This window comes from Mytilus californianus, unplaced genomic scaffold (assembly GCF_021869535.1).
Source record: "Mytilus californianus isolate M0D057914Y unplaced genomic scaffold, xbMytCali1.0.p SCAF_11, whole genome shotgun sequence".
NCBI classification, from domain to species: domain Eukaryota; kingdom Metazoa; phylum Mollusca; class Bivalvia; order Mytilida; family Mytilidae; genus Mytilus; species Mytilus californianus.
Window position 1 is genome coordinate 36,914,456 of NW_026262593.1, and position 22,593 is coordinate 36,937,048.

The following is a 22,593-nucleotide window of genomic DNA, read 5'->3' on the forward strand; positions in this document are numbered from 1 at the left end:
TATTGAACTCTACTTGCATTGGTGTTGAGGATCATTTTTTTGTTGGTTGGCTGTTGTCTCGTAGACATTTATTCTATATCTAACTATAAGTATTTAAATCAAAGCTCTTTGTGTGTGTGTGTGTGTGTGTGTGTTAATTGTTCCATTGAAATTGACACTGGATTTCACATTTTCGTGCTTGTTAGTATCTTCTGTAAATGTTTAACGCACCATTATTAGATGATTTTAAAGCAATTAACGACGTTTAAAAGAATGAGACCAAGTCAGTTGTGCATCTTGCATTAATTGAAGATTCTACTAGTTGAAAATACACCATGAAAATCAATATGTGATTCCTAAGGCAAAGACCATTTAACTTCCAGGGGGGAGGGGTATACTTTTTATTCCGTTTCACATTTGTTTCATGCGATTGCAATTGTCGCATTATTGTTGCCATAGGCGGATCCAGGGGGCCCTAGGGGGCCCGACCCCCCCACCCCCCCCTTTTCGTGGGAAAAATTTGATTGATTATATAGGGAATCACTGAAGCATGTCAGCGGCCCCCCCCTTATGAAAAGTTCTGGATCCGCCACTGGTTGCCCACATTTAACCTTTTATTTAACGGAAAAAATGTTCATTCTCCAAGTCATTTTTATCATAAATTTTTCCATATAAACATGTATACATTGAAATATCTTTGTCTGGCAATCCTTGATGATCCACGTTGACAATTTTGTTGATGGTATACACATTAAAAGATTAAAATGATTGTCAATTTTGTCGTTAACACGATATAGAGTAACACACTTCAAGACTGTACTAAGAATGCCAATGATGTAAACATTTGATAAATGCATGCTATAAACAATTCCCGCTCAAATGAACACATATAAGCAACGTATCGGACGTAAGTGTACATTAAACTATTTTACTTTATTTTCAGATATATAATGCTTAATTTATGAGCGATATACTTAAATTTTTAAAGATCCATTTGATTCAGGAAACTTTTTTTTAAGAATGTCGTTTTACCAGATAGAATATAGGCTCCAAGTGTTATCGTGGGAATATAATACATGCTCCATTTACGTTCGTTCGTACCTTTCGTCAAAATGTAAGAAAGCTCTATTATGAATTATTACTTTAGTAATATGTCCGTCCCGTCCGTACGTCCTCAAAACTGGTTTCCGTTCTCTAATTTTAGTTTCCTTCAGCCAAATGTCATTAAACTTATACACAATGCTTATTGCCACAAAACGCAGATCAAGTTCGAAATTGGGTGGTGTCACTTTTACCGTTCATGAGTTATGCCCCTTTATAAACATAAAAATTGCTGAATTTTTCGTTTCCATTCTCTAACTTTAGTTTGCCGCAACCAAATTTTATGATACTTATACACAATGCTTATTACCACAAAACACAGATAAAGTTTGAAATTAGGTGGCGTCACTTTTACCATTCTTGAGTTATACCCCTTTATAAATGGGAAAAAATGCTAAATCTGTCGTTTCCGTTCTCTAACTTTAGTTTGCCTCAACCAAACGTTATGAAACTTATACACAATGCCTATTACCACAAAACACAGATCAAGTTTGAAATTAGGTGGCGTCACTTTTACCCTTCTTGAGTTATACCCCTTTATGAATGGAAACAATTGCTAAATCTGTCGTTTCCGTTCTCTAACTTTAGTTTGCCTCAACCAAATGTTATGAAACCTATACACAATGCTTATAATCACAAAACGGTCTTAACTACATGAATCCTGCATCTGTATGTGAAAGTTGACTCATGCATTATTACAAGCGGGGCATCTGTGGCCCATAGACACATTCTCCATTTATTTTTTGTAAAATCAAACCAATTGATCTTGTTACTAGAGTATTTTCCTTATCATTGATAAGCTATTGAATTATTCCTGTTCGTGCCTGTATTGTTTCATTTTTTTATACTACTGAAACTTTTAATACAACTCTATTTTGTTCTGCGGGAATTTACAAATAAATGTTTTTAGTGATAACTTTTGAATGTTACATAGAACGAATTTGTTTAATGCTAGCAGTTGGAGTTATAACTGTTACTACCACTGGGTCGATACCTCCGTTGTTTGACTGTTGGTCCCGAGGGTACCATCATCCCAGTTCTGGTATGAAAATACCGTTATTGTTTAAATGAAATTTGCTTTTTAATCAAATCATTGTACATTAAGGAATATATCTCCCTCATGCAAAGCTCTGATTTCTTGTCCGAAGTTTGCTATAATTTATTTCCTTAATGGTCATAAATCTAGTTTATAAATATTTCATTTCATCTGATTACAAGTCTTCTACTACTAATCTTTCAGTGCTTTTAAATAGTTCCTTTACTACTATCATTCTTATACACCCGGATCCATAAATCTATTGCAAATGTTTTAAAGTAATAACCCAGGTTAGATATACGATGTATTAGACAAAATATACATGTATTTTAAGTATGGAATTTGTTGTAAGTTATCAGTTAAACATTTGCAGGCAAAACTTGATAAGAATTAAATTTTCGGATTTATTCTACTCTATTTATTATACTTCATATATTATGCAACAGCTGACTTTTTCATTATATCGAATTTTTATTCAGTGTCAGGGACATGTGTCCTTATGTTTAAATAAATGTGTACAAATACAACTACATATTTAGATCTAACATCAACATTCTAAAGTACAAAAAAGCCACAATATTGAGTAGAAATCCCTCAAAAATTAATTAAACACACACACATCCTCACAAAAGTACCTTCATTGTAACAAAAAGATCTCTACCAAAAACGTCATACTTTAAAGTGTGGTTAAATGTGTAGTTTTCAAAAACACGAATTTCAACCTGTGTAGTTCACGTTTTTGAATTAGACAGGCTGAAATAAAATCATTGGACTTTATCAATATAACAAATCAAAAACAACATATTTTAATCCAACACATGCAAATGTGCCTGGCTAATATCAGGAAATCTTTATTGATTGATTCTTTTTATTTTTATCGTAGAGGCTTTCTTTGTCCTTTATAGGGTTTGTTGTCGATTCTGTCGAAATTTAGAAAAAAAGAGGCGGAAGATACCAAAGGGATATTCAAACTCATAAGTAAAAGACCAAAACGAATTAACAAAAATACCGAACTCTAATGTAAATTAAAAAAAGGGGAAGCCCATTTTACCTGACAAAATCAAAAGCTCGACTATATCAACCAAATAAACGAATCGAAAACAACTGTCATATTCCATGACTTGGTACAAGCTGACAACGCCATGACACAAATCGAAGAACGACCTAAGAAAATGAATAGTCTACAAATCATAACATAGAAAACTAAAGACTGATATACATAAGCACCACAAAAAACCGAGGGTGATCTTAAGTGCGGAAGTGTCAACAAATCTTGCTTCACATGCGACACTCGTCGCGTTGCTCATGTCAGTACAATTACGGTGATACGTCTAATTCAGAAAAAGAGGACGGTACTGTTGGAACATATCCGTCATCAGCCGTCCAGAGTTTAAAAAATAACATATATACGTATTCGTTTTTCAAATCGTGTATCTTTCCTGGTTTCACTGTATTGATGTGTATGATCTTATTGAAGGTTATCCCATATCGCCCACATCTCCATAATACATCTTTGTTGGTGAATGTATATCACTGGGACAGATACAATCAATTCTAGAGTTGCAAAGTTAAGGTAGTTGTTTGCAAAATATATTGTAATATAGATTAATCAATACTTTGAAAAGGAAAATTCACTGTGTGAAATAGAAAGTGACCTTTGGATGTTCATGAAACTTGATACTAATTTTATCATTTTTAAATTTGAATTAATTCAAGTCATATCGCAATCATCTGACATGTTTTTTGATTTAACACGGGTTTAGCAAAGCCGTATTGTTTATCTAAAATTAACCGCCTAGTTGGACTCGTAATAGCGTGCTCGTCTCGATTGATGTTGGTCGTTATCAGCAACTTAGAAGATTCATAAAAATTGGAAGGCAATCTTTTAGAATATAATGACTTGTTAACCTATTATTTTTAAATGTTCCTCATTGCGTATTAGGTTTTCAATATCAGATATGAATTATGGTGATTTGAGGTGATTGGGTATTTCGGACAGAAAGGCAGTCAATCATGCATCATCTCCTAAATTAGCGATTGGACTTCAATGAAATGCGTAAAAGATCTTCAACCTATTAGCAAATTTTAAAACTCATGAGTGTATGAAAAAAGGAAGGTATGATACGATTCATTATCTAGTTCATGAAATTCTTAAAAGACTGAAACTCAATCTTTTCAAAACTTTATTCATTCTACTATTAATGAGTAGGATGGCATAATCTGGACACTTTAGGACAAAACCGATTGGTGTTACTTTGATGTCATAAACAGATTGGTAGGGACATATTTGATTTAAAAGCACATTTGTTTCCTAAAATTAGATAATAGCCAAGGCCTTACACATCATATTCAACCTCTGTATATTAAACACCTCTTAGAAAAATATCTTTATGGGCAACTTAAAGTCTAAAATTTAAATTTAAATGACAAGATCTGAATACGATGTTTTTTTTGGTAGAAAAAAGTCAAACAACAAAAAATACCGAACTCCAAGGGATATTCAAAACGGACAGTCCTTTATAAAATGGCAAAATCAAAAGCTCAAACACATCAAACGAATTGAAAATAACGTACTGTCATATTCCTAACTTGGTACAGTCATTTCCCAATGTAGGAAATGCTGGATTACACCTGGTTTTATAGCTAGCTACTTGTATGACAGTCGCATAGAATTCCATTATATTGGAAACAATGTGTGAGCAAAACAAACAGAAATAATAGGTAAAAATGTAAAAAATTGGGGTACAGCAGTCAACATTGTAATATAATCTTAATCACTATTAAAATAAATATCTATTTCAACAAAGAAAAACAAATTGGCATATAGACACTCTATAGACAAAGTATATAAGCAAAAATGAAAGACAAGAATACAGAATTGACCATAGCACAATAACACAATGGTGGGATGTATAAGTACCAAACCACGCCAAAAGTGTATTACCAAAAATGGACTTTGCACCTGTCCTAAGTCAGGAATCTGATGTTCAGTAGTTGTCGTTTGTTGATGTGGTTCATAAGTGTTTCTCGTTTCTCGTTTTTTTATATAGATTTCACCGTTGGTTTTCCCGTTTGATTGGTTTAACACTAGTGATTTTTGGGGTCCTTTATAGCTTGCTGTTCGATGTGAGCCAAGGCTCCATGTTGAAGACCGTACTTTGACCTATATTGGTTTACTTTTATAAATTTTGACTTGGATGCATAGTTGTCTCATTGGCACTCATACCACATCTTCTTATATCTATTTGCAGTTTGCATTAAAAGCATGAAATGTGAAGACCTAAAGCAAATATTGGCACAATTGAGTTATATGAATATTGATATCTGACAGATATCTGACCGACTACTGTCTTGAACATTGGATAGGTTCTATTCTTTGTTTCATTTTTAACAAATATCATTTTCACTGTAGTTTAATCTACATATTTTGTTTACAGGAATAGGTTGTTTTTCGAAAACTCTTATCATCAATTACTTTATATTCGGTTTCTTGTTATTTTTGTTACGCTTTCTTATCCTTTCTTCCAACACTGTTTAGAATATCGTTTTGTCTTTGTTAGATACAGACAACATAGACCACAATAAATAAGTTTTTAATCAAACAATGATAAGTTGTTAATGTAAGACTCACATACAAAACGACGGTAAACTATTTTTCACAATCGAACCATTTGATATCTGCATTCTGATCATTACATATATAAAACAAGGCATACTTATTGTCTTTTTGACATAGACTCTTTTAAAAGATAAACAGACTAACACTTCATAACTATAAATCATAGTAAACAGAAATGCGTGCGTTATAATTTGTAAACAAATCACCAAATGTTGACAAGGAAAACAATAAACTTCATTGTATATTCAGCAAAACCGTTTTCTGATTTCCTTTTTTGTTGATATTTCTTCTACCTTTGTGTACCCCTTCATCAAATGATCAGTTGTGCTATTGAGGTTAATATACATAATTCAGTACGTTAAAATGTTAGCCAATTTTATGCATGTTCTTCCTTTAAATTATTAACCTCTTCAAGTGAAATGGATGCCAACACACCAAATAATTTTGTCCAGGCCTTTTTCAGAAGTTCTGTGGCATTTTCTTCAAGAATTTCGTCCAAAAGTTCTAGAAATAATGGTAACAGCCACTAAAATATAAAATAAAACTATGAAATACTAAATGTATAACATGTTCTTATAATTTTTAGTATAATGCCTTAATTATTAATCCATAACTGAGATTCACAATAAAAAAATAAAGAAGAAAATCAAATGTGTTATAACAGGGAAGTGATTTGTTAGCATTGGCGCGCCTATTACTGAACGATTTAATTGATCGCAAAAACGGACACCAATTTTATGAAGCAACACTTAAAATGTAGTATTTTAATTGGTATCAGCGGACAATCTTGTGGCAAATCATGATTTCCCTTGCAAACATTGATAAATAACAATCTTCAATGCTTGGAATGTTGTCTGCTAGGTTGCTACTTATTATAAGTTCAAACAATACTTTCTGATTAAAATAGATAGAAGATATGATTAAATAAAAAATTACATATAATGTTACCATTCCCTTCATTCTCAACATTACAGGCGGTAAGAACAGCAGGCTATAGAAGTGATATCAAAAATTGGTCAGAACTGTTCTTTTGGGACTTAATTCCTCACGCTCTAACCTCAACTTATTTTTACTAAATAATGCACCGCTGGAACATGCAAATTTACCGTTACACATGCAGCTTTTCTAGAGAGTTTCAGAAAAATATAAAATAAGTAAAACTGATATGCAGGAAACCATATTTGAATTTAAGTCACTGAGAAAATTCAAACAGACGCTATTTCGATAACATCATTAAATGTGAATTCATCGCGAAGACCGCAGTTATCTACAAAGATATAGACGACCTATTCTTAAGATTGTAAAATATTTTTGTAGTTTATACAAATCCGCCCAAGTCTCCTTTTGAATAAAAATTAAAACAATTACGAAAATCACCCTTCTTTATATTGGAAACCCAAAACTTCAAAAAATCCTGATAAAAAACGATAAGTTGCAGCTCATCTATATATCTGTGGACGTGGTAGGTTTTTATTAACGCCTATTTAAGTTGATGACTTGAAACATTGTTCGATGTTATTTAACTATAGTAATCAATTGTATTTTTTTAATATGTAAATTCATTACCATTATTTCATTGGGGCCTACACCTCGCTTAGCATGGTTTATAGCATTTTTCCTCACTAATCCTTCTAATGATTCTGGATCATCTAGATTGTCAAGAAATGATTTCAAAGCATACATTAGAGCCAATGCATGTGCTTTCAATTTTTTATTTGATCTCACTTCTTCAATTGTTAAACCGTCGAACTCTTTGAACATCTTTTGTGCTTCTGGATACGTAGTAAATAATCTGCAAAGAAAATCAAGCTTTCATAAACATTGCAAAGGATATAATTTCTCTAATTCAAAGATCCTAATAAAGTTCTCTTTAGTCTCGGAGACCATGATTAATTTATTAGTTGTAATTGGCTTGGAACTAGCTTTCATTAACTGCGAGTACTCTTCTTTCGGTGTTTTGATTTTATTGTGTTTATCTTAGTCGTTTTTGTGTCTCGTACCGATCATTTGAAATTAGCCAATTGCTACTGATATTTACAGTTTGTTCTTATGTTGCGCTGTTACACCCCTGTCCCAGGTTAGGGGAAGGGTTTAACATTCAGAAACATGTTTCACTCCGCCATATTCGTTATGTCCCTCTCCCACGTCAAGAGCCTGTAATTCAGTGATTGTCGTTGGTTCATGTCTGTCTTATTTGTTTTTTGGAATTGTTTTGTTATAAATTAGGCCATTGGGTTTTCTCGTTTCAATTTTTTCACATTTTTCATGTCGGGGCCTTTAACAGTCGACTATACGGTATGAATTTTTCTCATTGTTGAAGGTGGTACGGTTACCTATTTTTGCTTACATCCACTTCATTTTGAACTCTGGTGGATAGTTATCTCACTGGCAATCATATCACATCTCCTTATTTGTATATCAATATAAAAGAAGACGATGCGGTATGATTTTAAATGAGACAACTATTCAACAAAATCCAAATATATATGTATTTATATAAAATATTTTAAATGATATAACCAAACTTATACATAGTTACAACTACATCAATGACTATTGAAAAAAAACACCTTTATTTTCTAAGCAAACCGTACTTTACGAAAAGTGCTATCCCATTTTCCTTCTTATTACTCCACAAGACAGTCCATGTCTCACTTATAACGTTTGCCTCTTCTTCAGTTATGGCAGTTGTTTCTTCTGTTAATAATTGAGCCGATTTCTCACTTAAATTATTAACCTCTTCCCGTGAAATTGATGCCAATACACCATATAATTTTGTCCAAGCCTTTTTCTGAAGTTTTGTGACATTTCCCTCCATAATTTCGTCCAATAGTTCTAGAAATAATGGTAACAGCCACTAAAATGGGAGATTAAACTATAAAACTCAAGGGTAGAATAAAAAAGCCGTTTTTTCTGCTAGTAGATATATATTTGTATGACATTTCCCTATAATTTTTGTATGATTTAGTAGAAATGTTTGCCAATCAGTTATTTAATATTTTGTAAATATTAATCATAATAATAATACGTCTATAAAAATCCAAGACGGTAGTGCGGTAAACACATAACAAAACAACTGAGAAATGTAATCTTTGCAGTAAAAAGACAACTAACATGTAAAACCACATAAAAGAAAGAAAAGCTAAAAATGGAAAAAAAGAAAATTATTTGTCATAAATTTAGGGAGGAAGATTTCCACTGGAAATTCTTATATCTAAGTCCAGATATTGACAGTTGTTACTGTTAAGTTAGATTGATTCAGTTGATATATAATGACCGACATCATTTTATCATTAACATTGCTTTTTCTACAAACTATACACCGTAGATTCACAAATCTTACTTTGTATAGATTTTTTTTTCTCAATCTATTAATTAATTACCATTATTTCTTTGGGACCTACACCTCGTGTTGCATGGTTTATAGCATTTTTCCTCACTAATCCTTCTAATGTTTCTGGATCATCTAGATTGTCAAGAAATGATTTCAAAGCATACATAAGAGACAATGCATGTGCTCTCAATTTTTTATTTGATCTCACTTCTTCAATTGTTAAACCATCGAACTCTTTGAACATCTTTTGTGCTTCTGGATACGTAGTAAATAATCTACAAAGAAAAAAAGAGCTTCCATAAACATTGCAAAATATATAGTTTCTCCTAATCAAAACTTAGATGTTGTATAATTGCAAATGAGGCAACTATCTTACAGAATCTAAATGTATTTGTATTGAGATAACATATTGCAAATTGTAAAATCAAACTTATATATAGTTACAACTATATTAATGAATATCAAAAAATACTTATATTCTAAGAATATCTTACTTTATGAAAAGTGCTATCCCATTTTCCTTCTTATTACTCCACAAGACGGTCCATGTCTCACTTATAGCGTTTGCCTCTTCTTCATTTATGGCAGTTGTTTCTTCAGGTAATAATTCAGCCGAATTCCCATTGAAAACATGTCCCTCATTTTCTAAATCAGTGACCAATATTTCAGTTGTGGCATTTGCGTTTTCTAATAATGGAGACGATGCTTTATTTACGGCATTTGTCTCATCTTTTAACAACGTAGCCGAAGTCTCAGTCATATTTTCCTCTTCTTCCAATAAAGATGCAGATGTCTCAGATATAATATTTAATCCTTCTCCTATTACCGGAACCGGTGTCTCAGTTGTAGCACTTGCCTCTTCTTCTAATAACGGAGCCGATGTCTCTGTGATGACATTTGCCTTTTCTAATATTTGTGACGATGTTTCATTTACGCTAGTATCTGTGTCTTCTTTTAAATGAAGAGTTGATGTCCCGTTAATAGAAATAGCCCCTTCCGATGTCCCATTTATGCCATTTGCCTCGTTTGTCGAATCTGATATGCTAAATATGGCATTTGACTCGTTTGTCGAATCCGATATGCTATTTATGGCATTTGCTTCTTCTGTCGAATCCGATATGCCATTTATGGCATTTGACACTTCTGTCGAATCCAATATGTCATTTATGACCTTTGCCTCTTCTGTTGAATCCGATATACCATTAATGGCTTTTGCTCCTTTTGTCGAATCCGATATGCCATTAATGGCTTTTGCTCCTTTTGTCGAATCCGATACGCCATTTATGGCCTTTGCCTCTTCTGTCGAATCCGATATACCATTAATTGCTTTTGCTCCTTTTGTCGAATCCGATATGCCATTAATGGCTTTTGCTCCTTTTGTCGAATCTGATATGCCATTTATGGCCTTTGCCTCTTCTGTCGAATCTGACATTTCTCTCATTGCATTTGTCTTTTCGTCTGATAGCTGAGCAGATGACTCATTTATGGGAATTGTCTCTTTTTCTAATGAGGAAGCCGATGTCTCATTCATACCGTTTGCTTCTTTTTCTGATATTTGAGATTCACTTTTCTCCACCTTTTTTCTTAAATTCGCCCCATTTTTATTCTTATTGTTCGGTTGGACATCCAATGTCTCAGATACGACATTAACTTCTCTTTTCAGTACATTAGAATTCACTTCAGCCATTCCGTGCAAATGCCTTCAATACAAATATGGCATAAGTAATGTTGATAACACAAAAATTTTAAGGTTTAATATGATTATTCATTTAATATTCAAGGACAGATTTTTACTTTTACGGGCGAATAGTTTTTGAATAGTAGCTTACCTTGGTAATGTAAATGAAAAAAATCATACAAAGATGACTTTTTTAACGTTTTTCATTGATCTACGTCGGTATAATATTACTGCTAAGTGTCTATGATCCCAATGGTCATTGTTTAGACTTTTTAAAATAAAATAACCTATTGCATCATATTTTAAGTATCATAATCGGTCGCACTCTTCATGTTAAGTTGATTTTAGATGGTGTTGGCTACATTCTCATAGTTCTTATGTCTATACGTAACTCTAAGTGTATTTACCTTTCATGGAATGTCAAAACTTTTGGCAAAAATTACATAAATGAGGTATGTTGACTTTCCTTTGTATTTAGTTAATTTTATAGGAAATTAATGCTGATTTGCTACGGAATACATATGTACGCTTTCGAAAAATTATTTGTTGTCACTGTTGCTTGAAACCTAATAATAGTATTTTCTAAAATTTGTAAACGTTTGCATGGAAGATACATTAATTTGTGTTTGAAAGACAGAAAATTTATCTAGTTTCGGAAGAATGTTTTGGGTTTGATTTGGAATATCCAACCTTTTTCTATTAGGATGAAAACTAAAAGTTACCAAAATCTTTCAAATTACAGTTTACATCATCTATGAAATTTCATCAGTGGATTACATATTAATAAATGCGATAAAGTGCTGTCAGAACCTAAATGAGTATACTTGAAGCAGCAAACTACAGGATTTATTCATACACTATTCGTCAGTTGAAATAAGTCCTAGTTTCTTATATTCGTTAAGATCGTACTAGAAAAGTATTAACAAAAATACCGATCTCCAAGGAAATTCAAAGATGGAAATTCCTTATACCCTGACAAAAATCAAACGCTCGACTATATTTACCGACAGAACGAATCGAAAAAAATGTTCCTGACTTGATACAGGCAATTTCTGAAGAAAATGGTGGATTAAACCTGGTTTTATAGTTAGCTAAACCTCCCACTTGTATGACTAAGCGTTATAATCTACTTTAAATTAAGTCACACATTCTTCAGGGTTTGCATGTCGCGTTTTGTTGTGTATAAGAAAATGTCTTGATATCGGAACTGACTCTAGAAGCGTATTTTCTGTCATATTTATCTTATGTTGTTTGAGTGCTGTCTCATTGACGTATTCCAAAATATGTTTTTTTAATGAATAACTCATTGTCAATATATGCAGCAGTATATTTGGACATTATACAATTATTGACTTTTGATGAGGTTAATACATTATTTATCAACCCCAGAGATATGATATTCACCGAGGTCAACGCCGAGCGTGAATGCTATATCTCTGGGGTTGATAAATCATTGCATCAACTGATATCAAGAGTCAAGAACTGTTTTATTATGTGACTTTTTTTAACCTTTCTCAAATTTCCTAGAACTTGGTCAATATATTTAACTGCTCCTTGTTTTCATACTTAAATAGTATCTGCTTTGGCAGTTGTTAACTTAAATAAACTAATAAAAATAACTATTTAGGTTCATATTATCTGTAACAAATCTTAAATTAACATCTCATTATGTTTCCCGCGGTGTATATAATGTTATATCAAGGATGATCATCTATGCTTTTAGCCAATGAGAAAAGAGAAATTTTATAGTCATATGATACATGTGTTTATTGAGATACTGATAAGAAAAATATCTTAGATCTCGGATATAAAACACCTAATGAAAACAAAATTGCTAATTAAAAGCCGTAAAGTCAAAAAGCAATTTGTATTATCCTATTGATAATTCTCTTGCAACATTAAAACACCTTCTTGATAATTTGTTCACTAAAGCGGATTTGAATTAAAGTATCCGGTAATGTATAGAGTGTAAAACCTCGTTGGGCGTCTTAGATATATACATTACATACATTGGATGGACCTTTCAATACCGTCGACATTCATGTCTTTTAAACGTGTGCATATCGTTTCTTTGGTATCTTATCAAAGAGACCTTCTTCCATTTTAGGAAATGGTATTTCGAGAATTAGGTTGAACTTGTACTTGTTAGGCGTCTTAAAACCCTTTCTTTTAAAAAAAAATGTGTTTACCGGTGTTGCGTAGAGATGATGAAACAAGTTTATGTTTTCCTTGATTATATTTACAACCAGTTAGGCATTTATGTTCTGTTCAGGCTTTCGGAATTTCTATCGGCATTAAGTTTTGTACTTTAAATGATTTATTCGAAATCATAATGAGTCATAAGTAATAGGCGACTTTTAAAACGATCTCTTTTAAGCTCGTTTAACCACAAAATATTTTGACACCTGGTTTTCCTTACATCACATTTTGTTTTGGAATAAAGACCTATCAAAGTTACCATGCTTATAATCCAGTACACAAAACGCTTGTTTTGTCTTCACATGACTCATCAGAGGCGATCAAACATAATTTAAAAACCAAATCAAATACGAAGTTAAAGAGTATGCCTGGGGTAGAAAAACCCTTAGATGGTTGAATGATTTTTTTACATTTTACGATGAGTAAACATAGGAAAATGACAACATCAGTAATATTTGCTGTCAGCATATTTTTAGAATGCTGCTGATGTTATCGGGAACAGAACTTCCACAAGTTGTCGAAACAAGAGAAAGCAGTTGTTTAACCATGTTAAAATCTCATAAATTCATTTTGAAAATGCAAACCAAGTTAAAATCTGCTGTATGTGTATGCACAGGGACCGGATGCGTCGACAGGGTAATAGTCTCCTGCTGAACATGCATCACCCATCAAGCGAATCCAGACCCAGCCAAAAAGTCACAATAGGGAACAGGACATAATGAGTAAATATACAAGTAGTCGCCTACTCTGGTGTCGTAAGATCTTGAAGCTGCAAAAACATTTTCGTTAGTTGATATACAAATGCATCGTATCGGGCAACTATTATGTGGTGGTGACCGTGAAACCTGTGTTGATTTCAGTCGATTTTCCTCATAGCCATGCTGCAGCTTTTTTTTGCGTTATAAGCACACTTTTTGTTAATGAAATCATATGGCAAAAACGAAAAACGACGACAAGACAAACTCGAACCCAACTAAATCCCATTCTAACATCTTGCTTGTCTGTAAAAGGTTTGTTTATTGCACCAACTAAAACATTTTTAATCATATTTTACTAATGAGTACGTTAATTGGTGAACAAGCTGTTTTTCCCAATCATCTTTATAAAAGTTCAATTTCGAATTATAAGAGCATAGAAATAAACGTGAGTATAATAAGGCCAGTTTTTCTTTACTTTGTTATTTTTCGTTGTGTTATTCCTTGATCTCTGATTTAATGGGCTTAAATATTTTCAACTTTTACTTTGGAGGACCTGCTGCATTACTGACCAAAGTTATGGAGAGTTCTTGACGATAATTTAAAAAGGTATGAAGTTATTAATCAAAAACCATAAGTAAAAAAAAACAGAAAATAAACTGGCCAAAAGTTGATACGACGAAAGACATAACACTACACAGAAAAGTAAAGACTGAGAAACACGAACCCCACAAAAACGAACAGTAGTTAATACATGTGCTCTGGGATAGTAATTATTTCCTGCTCTACTATTTGCGCTAGGATATGGCAAGTAAGAATTCGGTAATGTCACAAAAAAAAATTAAAAACGAGGAAAAACACAACGGGATTGTAGAAAGGATGAGTTCAAGTTTACCTTATAGAGCCCTTACTTCCATAACTTCCTCGTAAACGGCAACCCTCTGTCTTAGAAATTATGATAGGAAACGAAAAACCTGGAATATCGTATCAAATTGGAAATATATATTCAATATGCAGGTTCTGGGGAAATTAAAATCGTCTCTTTCGTTGTAAAGTTTAGATCTCTACCGACAATCATAGTCAATGTATAGATGTTAGTTTGATAAAAAATAGTTTTTCATTCTTGGTTGAAATTCTAATGGAATATAAAACAGAAATATGATTCTTTCTGACTTCCTATTTAGTAAGTGCCGCGAGATTATGTGTTTTTTCAAGCATTTTCCTTAAACAAGAAGTTTATATAATTTTATTTACAAACAAAACTGATATTGGTTGGGACTTTTTCTTCAGGGAAACATTATACGTGTTATGGAATTAGGACAGATGATTATCAACATTATGGTATATGTAGATAGAGGTAGCACGATAAAATAGTCTGCTTCTCTCCCCCGCAACATCCAGGTATCTGAGTCACCCTTGTAGTCAAGCTATTAGAGCCAAACAGATTAAGAATAAGAAACCAGTCAAAACCATAATATCAATGCTAAATCCAGTTATATAATAAATATTAAGGTCCCTTGTTTGTTATATTTATGACATTGGATGTCACTTTATTCCTGTTATTTTTTTATTTTATTTTTATTTTTATACAATTTACTTAAAAAACCCTAATATAGTTAATACTGCTTTTGACATATGCTTTTTCAAAGGTGTGATAATGAGTTCTTCAACTGTGTACACTAGTCAGCAGAACAAGATTATTTGAATCTCAACACTTACTTGAATATCTATGTTATGAATTTAAACTGATTTATTGTGTAGTGTAAAAGCCAATACAAAGTGGGAACATTGGGAAGTTATTATTGTCTGGACGTTTTTATCATCTATCGAAGTTCTGTAAAAGTATATAAAAGTAAATCACTTAAATTTGAGATCTTATTTGGACATTTCGATATAATAATTATGTGAAACAAACACAACATTGGTTCTTTATCAGCTGGTTCAATTGTAACATGCTGTATGAGAGTAATCTTTTACCCTTCAGTTTTATTATTCGTTTTGAAAGAACATTTTTTTGTTAAATTACTTTCTAAATGTTCACTGCGATAAAATCAATGAAATAGAATTATTTAGATAACACATGCTTTAACTTTTATTTGTTTTTTTTTTGTACCTGGATGAAAAAGTCAATTATGACTTTTCGACACGCTTTCCATATTATCGATAAAGTGGCAAATATTTCGAAAAAATTCACAACAGGTCGGTTTTGGACGTAATGTATTAGGAACTATGATGTTTTTTTTTAGTATTAGTCTTAAACAAATCTGAAATAATTGAGCTATGGAATTTATTTCTGCTAGCCTTTCTGCAAGTACATAAGCTTGCTTCTTTATATTTTTGCATATGATATCAAGCATCTTGAATTTTGTCTTATCTCAATTATGTTAAACAAGATTTAAACACTATTCAGTTAACATGAATTGATGTATGACAATAAGTATAAATATAGATAATTAAAAAAAAAAGAAAAACCCCAAAAAACGCTTCAAATAAAAAAAAAATAAAAATAGAGAAAAAAGGGAACAAGTATAAATTTATCTTAAAAATAATATTGCTTTACCTTTTTTGTAAGCATATATAATATATATAATATCAAATATATCTATCCGGGTTATCAGGCTAAGTAGTTTAACTGTAATGACATTCACGACGATGGTCGTTACAGAATATACGTCTGGATTCTTCAAGTTGTCGAAATTTTTTGTTGATTGAACCCAATTTCACTATTCAAATACCCATACATTTAAGAAATCTTGAAATAGTCAAGACTTAATCAATGATATTTGAAATAATTTGTCTGCAATGACATTGAATTGCACAATTTTTGTGTAACGAGGAACTTGATTGGATTAGATTTGACATTTGTCTTTACCCAGAACACGTGATTGCACCTGTATTAAAAACATACGTGAGAAAAAGGAAATCTACGTACCACTTGGGATATGTACATTTAAATTCTCAAAACCTGTCTCTTTAATCTAATTTAACTGATAGCAACAAAAAAATGCACAAAAGTCAATAGAATTGTGTAATAAATGAATGTGGTGCACAAAAGTGGAAAAATGTGCAAATCAAATGAAATAGTCACCAATATTGCATTATATTTAAAAGGTATTGCATTATACAAAATGAGAAGAATACTATTTACACTCGTATTACTACACAATAACCTTCAAATTAACAATTACGTGCATTTCGTTTTAAACATAGGATACCTGTACTTATTATTAGGATATGTTTACTATATTTACGAATAAGGAGATGCGGTATGAATGTTAATGAGAGACTAAAGGGCAAAAAAAAAAATTGATAAGTACAGGTTACGTAGCGGCTTTGATAATGAATGAACAAAACCCATATATTATAGCAAGCTATATAAAAATGTAATTACAACGTGGCCAGCACGATAGGGAGTCATGCAATGGCTTCGTTCATCTAGCATTTTATAGATCTTTTATAGCTGATCATCTTGTTTGTTATAATTTCTTCTTTTATTTCCATAGCGTTGTCAGTTTTTTTTTCGACTTATGAGTTTGAACGTCGCTTTTGTATCTTTCGCCTCTATTCTACATAGCTATTAAAGTTTTCAATATAAAAGGCTAAAACACGTAAATTTGTAAAAATTGTAATTTAAGGACAATAACTCCTATAAGAAATTACCAAGATTTTCAGTCATACTTGCAGTTTTGTACATCTCTTATTGATGATATTTTTTGGCTGACAACAGTTGTTATCTAACGGTTATAGATTTTCAGAAAAAAGCAAAACACCAAAACATAATTCAAACGTTTTCATTTAAGGGCAATGACTTCTATAAGGAGTACTTCAATTGTCATTTAGCAGCTTGAAGCTCTTATTTTGATGATCTGTGTTGCTGTTTTCACTGTCCAAATGATTTAATAATTTTCAAAAAAATACACGTACACGAACATGAGTCAAAATTGTTATCATATAAGGAGTCATCTAATAACTAGAAAAGAAAAAAAAGGGAAAAGACAGATCTTGAAATTTGCTCTGTTGGATTTTCCCAATCTATTAATGTTTTCCAGATATGCGACAATAGGTGCAATTTACCTTTGTGTGCGCTATTAGTAGCATGGCGGCCATGTTGAATAATAAGCAGAAACAGCAAAAAAAACATTAAATTGGCCCAGTGGATTCAGAAACGAAGATTTAAATACGTTTGCGACAACCATGACGTACGACTTCAATGGACCCCCAAGTGATGACAAAAGCTCATATGGCCCATACGGCAAAGAGAGCCAAAGGTAATTCATTCGAACAGATAGGTTGAATGTATGTGAGGCAATGAATCAATAAAGTATTTTGATGTGAGTTAGCTGAAAGGTCTCTTGGAAATTAGCTTCAAAGCTCCCATTTGATTCGACAAAGACAGTCCCGAATAAACTAGACGAAAATACAAGAGAGACAGTCACTTGTTTAATATTCAGCCCAACCCACCTTTAAAATTACAACAAAAATAATCAACAACAAAACAACAACAAATAAAATCCCCATAAAAAACCAAAACACTCATATATGGTTGAAGCTACAGGATTGAAAAAGAATTAATATGGTACCAAAAAAAAAAAAGACAATCTTATATTCAGCCAAAGTAAATAAAAAATGACTTTTATCACGTTCTATGTTCTAAATGTTCACTCTCAATGTTTTAAAATCCATGCAATACATGATTAATGGTATCCGGTATATAAAATACTTTTGCTTGCGTTTGAAGTACTTTAATACATTTTCGGTGTATTCGTGTCAGTAGTTGATAGGATACTTATCCATTCGTATAAACTCTTAATAAATCTGTTTTAACCGGGAATCCTCTTATTTTTATTTCATGTTTAATTCGATTTTACATGGAGCATAAGTACCAACCTTTATTGTGCTGTTATGGACGCTACTAAATTCTCTGTTGATAGATTGATAGGTTATTATAAATAAACCTCCCTCAGGCAAAACAGTTGTAGACTATTAGACCCCAAGAGATATAATCAGCTCAGTCATCAGTGCTTCTAGACTGACATGATTTATAACAAACTTCTGGAACTAAATTCTCCGTTGATAAATTGAAAAATTTTTAAAAACAAAAAGTCCCTCAGGCAAAAAAGTTGACCCTTGATTCATTTGGTCATTATTTTATGCCATCGTGATGATCTAGCTCTCCACGTGTTAAGGCAGTTATACACCATTGGCTTTCAGTTTATTGGGTATGAACGTTCCTGCCAGATGAAGGTAAATCCAGAAAAGGGCTTCGGACGCAACAATTTTATTGAGTGTTATCTTTTCAAACGTCAGATTTTCATCCGTTGGAAACATTTATAATCTTAAAAAATCATCTATACTTTCTACATGAAAGACTTTCAAAAAAATTCGTGAGAGTGAAATCAAAAGCATATTGATGACAATATTTTATATAAATTATATAAAACTAATTCTTTGTTGTAAAAAAAACCCACCAACTTTTAGATGAGAATATGCCTTTTAAGGATTTAAAAAAAAAATAGAACATGCTAATTAATTCAAAGAAGGTGCAGGTATATCCAATCATGTGTGTAATATGTTTGTATACTATCTAGATTGATCAAATCCTATTACCGACTATCACTTTACCACACATTTAATAAAATATGTGTTTCCGATTGCCATTAAAACAATTGCTTTTATATTTTTTACTGTTGTTCCGATTGTCATTGCAAAACAATGGATTTTGATATGTGTTACGTATTACGCCTACTGAACCGATAGCCGATATCAGGATGTGTTTAATAGTTTCGATTGAAATGTTCTTATTTTTAAACTATTAAGGCTAAAACTATTAAATTAAAATTTAATTTTTTGACTTTAGAATACTTCTTTTTTAATTATTTCCACAAAAAAATTTTAAAAATGTTATTTTGTCAACGCACATGGAAATCTGGGCTTATTTGATTCTTGTTAGTACATGTGGAGCAGAATCTGCTTACACTTCCAGAGCACCTTGGATCATCCGTGGTTATTGGTGGGGTTCGTATCACCCAGTCTTTAGTTTTCTATGTTGTGTTTTGTTGTCTTGTGTTGTTCTTTACGTCGTTTTATTTTCGTTTTTTTTTTTCATTGTGTTATCATTTTGTTTCCGATTCATCAGTTTGAATATCCCATTGGTACCTTCCGGCTCTTTTTAACCATGCTCATGTCTGTAGGTTTTTTTCAGTCTTTCTAGATATTAAATAAATATAAAAATACATTTTTTTAAATTTAAGTCATAATTTTTTAATTTATTTTTTAGATAATTTAAAATGTTTGTACCAGGCCCATAGTTCTCTTGAAATGTTATTGGTTTATTTTCATTAATTTCTTTCGAAGGTGTTTTTTTTTTTATTAAAATCTTAATGTAAAGATACGGAATTAATTTTTCAAACAAAATAGTTTTCAGTGACTGTAATTACTTTCATTTAGGTAATTATTGTATATTGTTTTATCTGTGGATGTTTTCCTACGTTTAAGAAATATAAAACAAGACTGCGATTCCTATGCCGAAGCATTTAAAAGGAAATTTGCAAATTCAGGTAGTGTAACTATTTCTTTTACATATAATTTGTATATCTTACTCTTTCTTTTTTTCGATATCAATCCAGCAATAATCGCCTAAGAATCTGGGGGACAAAATTTACTATAAAATGTCATGGATCAGATGTGGATTCTAAAACAAAATATTGAGATTCATGGGTTCATATGAAATCACACACCTAATCGTTTTATTACTGAATACATTTCTTATAATCAATAGTACTGGTTAATCTGATCTCAATATAAAAATAAGAAGATATGATTGTCAATGAAACAAATATCCACCAGAGACAAAATGAAGTCGATGTTAGCAATTACAGGCCACCTAATGGCCTTCAACAATGAGAAAACCGCATACTGCACAGTCGGATTTAAAACATGACAAAACGTGAAACAATCAAACGAGAAACAAAACGGCCTGAGTTATGTACAAAACACTATACGACAGAAAAAAGAAAAGAAACAGCAACCAACGACAACAATTGAATTACAGGTTCATGACTTTGGACCGAAAAGTCAGTTTTTAGTTGCTATCTCGCTTTTTTTCACATCAACCTTTTTTAAATCTTAACTTGAGATATTTCAACAGACGTCGATATAGGGCAATAAAACCTATAGGGAGAAATCCAATGATTTGGTTATATCGTAATCTTTGTAGATCTTACATTGCTGATCACTTTTGGTGGTTGCAGTTTTTATCTATCAATTATAGTTTTCCAGAAAAAAGCCAAGAACTCGAATATAATCCAAAACTCGTCAATTAAGGGCAAAAATTCTTAAATGGAGTCAGTTGAAATACTGATATATTTTCCTGTTAACAGTGTCCACATTCTATATTAAGATAACAGGCAAAAAGACGAAAGGTAGGCAAAAATCGTCATTTTAGGCAAGCATTTTCTATTAGGAGTCATCTGATAATTTTGAACCAAATATGGAAACAGATCTTGACTTTCTTAACAATTTTAATGTTTTAGGTTTCTCTACCTGTATTTTACCTTTATGATATATTTCAGCATAGTGGTCATGTTATATACTTGTTAGGAACAAACATACACATGTATTGCCTTAAAGATCATTCAGTGCAAGTTGGTGAAAAAAGGTCCAGTGGTTCCGAAACGAAGATTTAAAAGAAAGTTTACAACGGCAATGGACGACGATGATCACGACGACGACGATGAACGACTTCGACGGACGTCATTTGATAGCAATAGCTCACATGGGTCATGAACAAAGTTGAGATAAAAAGACCATTCCTTTCCTCATATAGATTGAATTTGCGTGAGAAGATGAAGTAATTAATTATATTTTGATGTTTCTTGGCAATTTCAGAAAGTTCTCTGATAAATAAGCTTCAAAGCTCACAACCAATTCGACAAAGACAGTCACAAGAATAAGGGACAAAAAGACAACAGAGAAGTCGCTAATACAGTACTAGCTTTCTCCCTCCAAAAAATTTTAAAAAATAAACATATACTCATATATTGTTGGGGTTACAGTTGTATGATTGAAATTTTAAAAAAAATCGTCCTTACATAAGAGACAATCTACCATGCAATACTTTCTATGTTCTAAATATTCACTCTCAATGATTAACGGTCTATTTCAATATATCATTGATAGTATCCGGTATTTCAAATAGTTTTGCACGCGTTTGAAGTACTTTGATATATTTTCATTTTATACATGTCAGTAGTTGATCGGATACCAATACATTCGTATAAACTCTTAAACATACCTGTTTTCACTGGGAAACCTTATGATTAATTCGGTAGTATATGGAGCAGATGTTCTAATATCTATTATGTATATATGAACGCTGTAAAACTTTTTCGGACGAAACAAATTTATAAAGTTTTATTTTTGTTTTTCTAGCATTTGGTCGATACCGGTTCTGGTTGGTCCCTGAAGGTATCAGCTCAGGAGTCAGTGCTTCGGTACTTACATTGGTTTATAACATAATTTTACAATTAAATAATCCGTTGAGGATTTGATAAATTATCTAGAAAAAAAATCGATCAGTGCCTCGGTACTTACATTGATTTATAACAGACTTTTACAAGCAAATCCGTTGATAAATTGATAAATTATTTTGAAAAATGTCCATCAGGCAAAAAAGTTGACCATAGATTTATTTGGTTATCCTTTTATGCTATTTTGAAGATTTAGTTTTAAATTTGTATAGGTTGTTTTACATCCTTGGCTTTAAATGTATTAGGTATGAACGTCCCTAATAAAGGTAAATCCAGAAAAGGGCGTCGGCCACAACAAATTTATTAGGTATGAACGTCCCTAATAAAGGTAAATCCAGTAAAGGGCGTCGGCCGCAACAAATTTATTAGGTATGAACGTCCCTAATAAATGTAAATTTAGAAAAGGGCGTCGGTCGCAACAAAT

General features: G+C 32.0%; 1 protein-coding gene across 1 annotated transcript; it reads right to left on the reverse strand.

Moving 5' to 3' along the window:
* Positions 1-5,693: 5,693 nt before the first annotated feature.
* LOC127720016 (uncharacterized) lies at positions 5,694-16,596 on the reverse strand. Its single transcript, XM_052226424.1, has 6 exons — positions 16,574-16,596; positions 9,564-10,769; positions 9,119-9,344; positions 8,330-8,592; positions 7,302-7,527; positions 5,694-6,261 (listed from the first exon to the last, which is right to left on the reverse strand). Exons 2-6 carry the CDS (start codon positions 10,754-10,756, stop codon positions 6,112-6,114), a joined length of 2,058 nt encoding a protein of 685 aa, XP_052082384.1. The 5' UTR covers positions 10,757-10,769; positions 16,574-16,596; the 3' UTR covers positions 5,694-6,111.
* Positions 16,597-22,593: the final 5,997 nt, after the last annotated feature.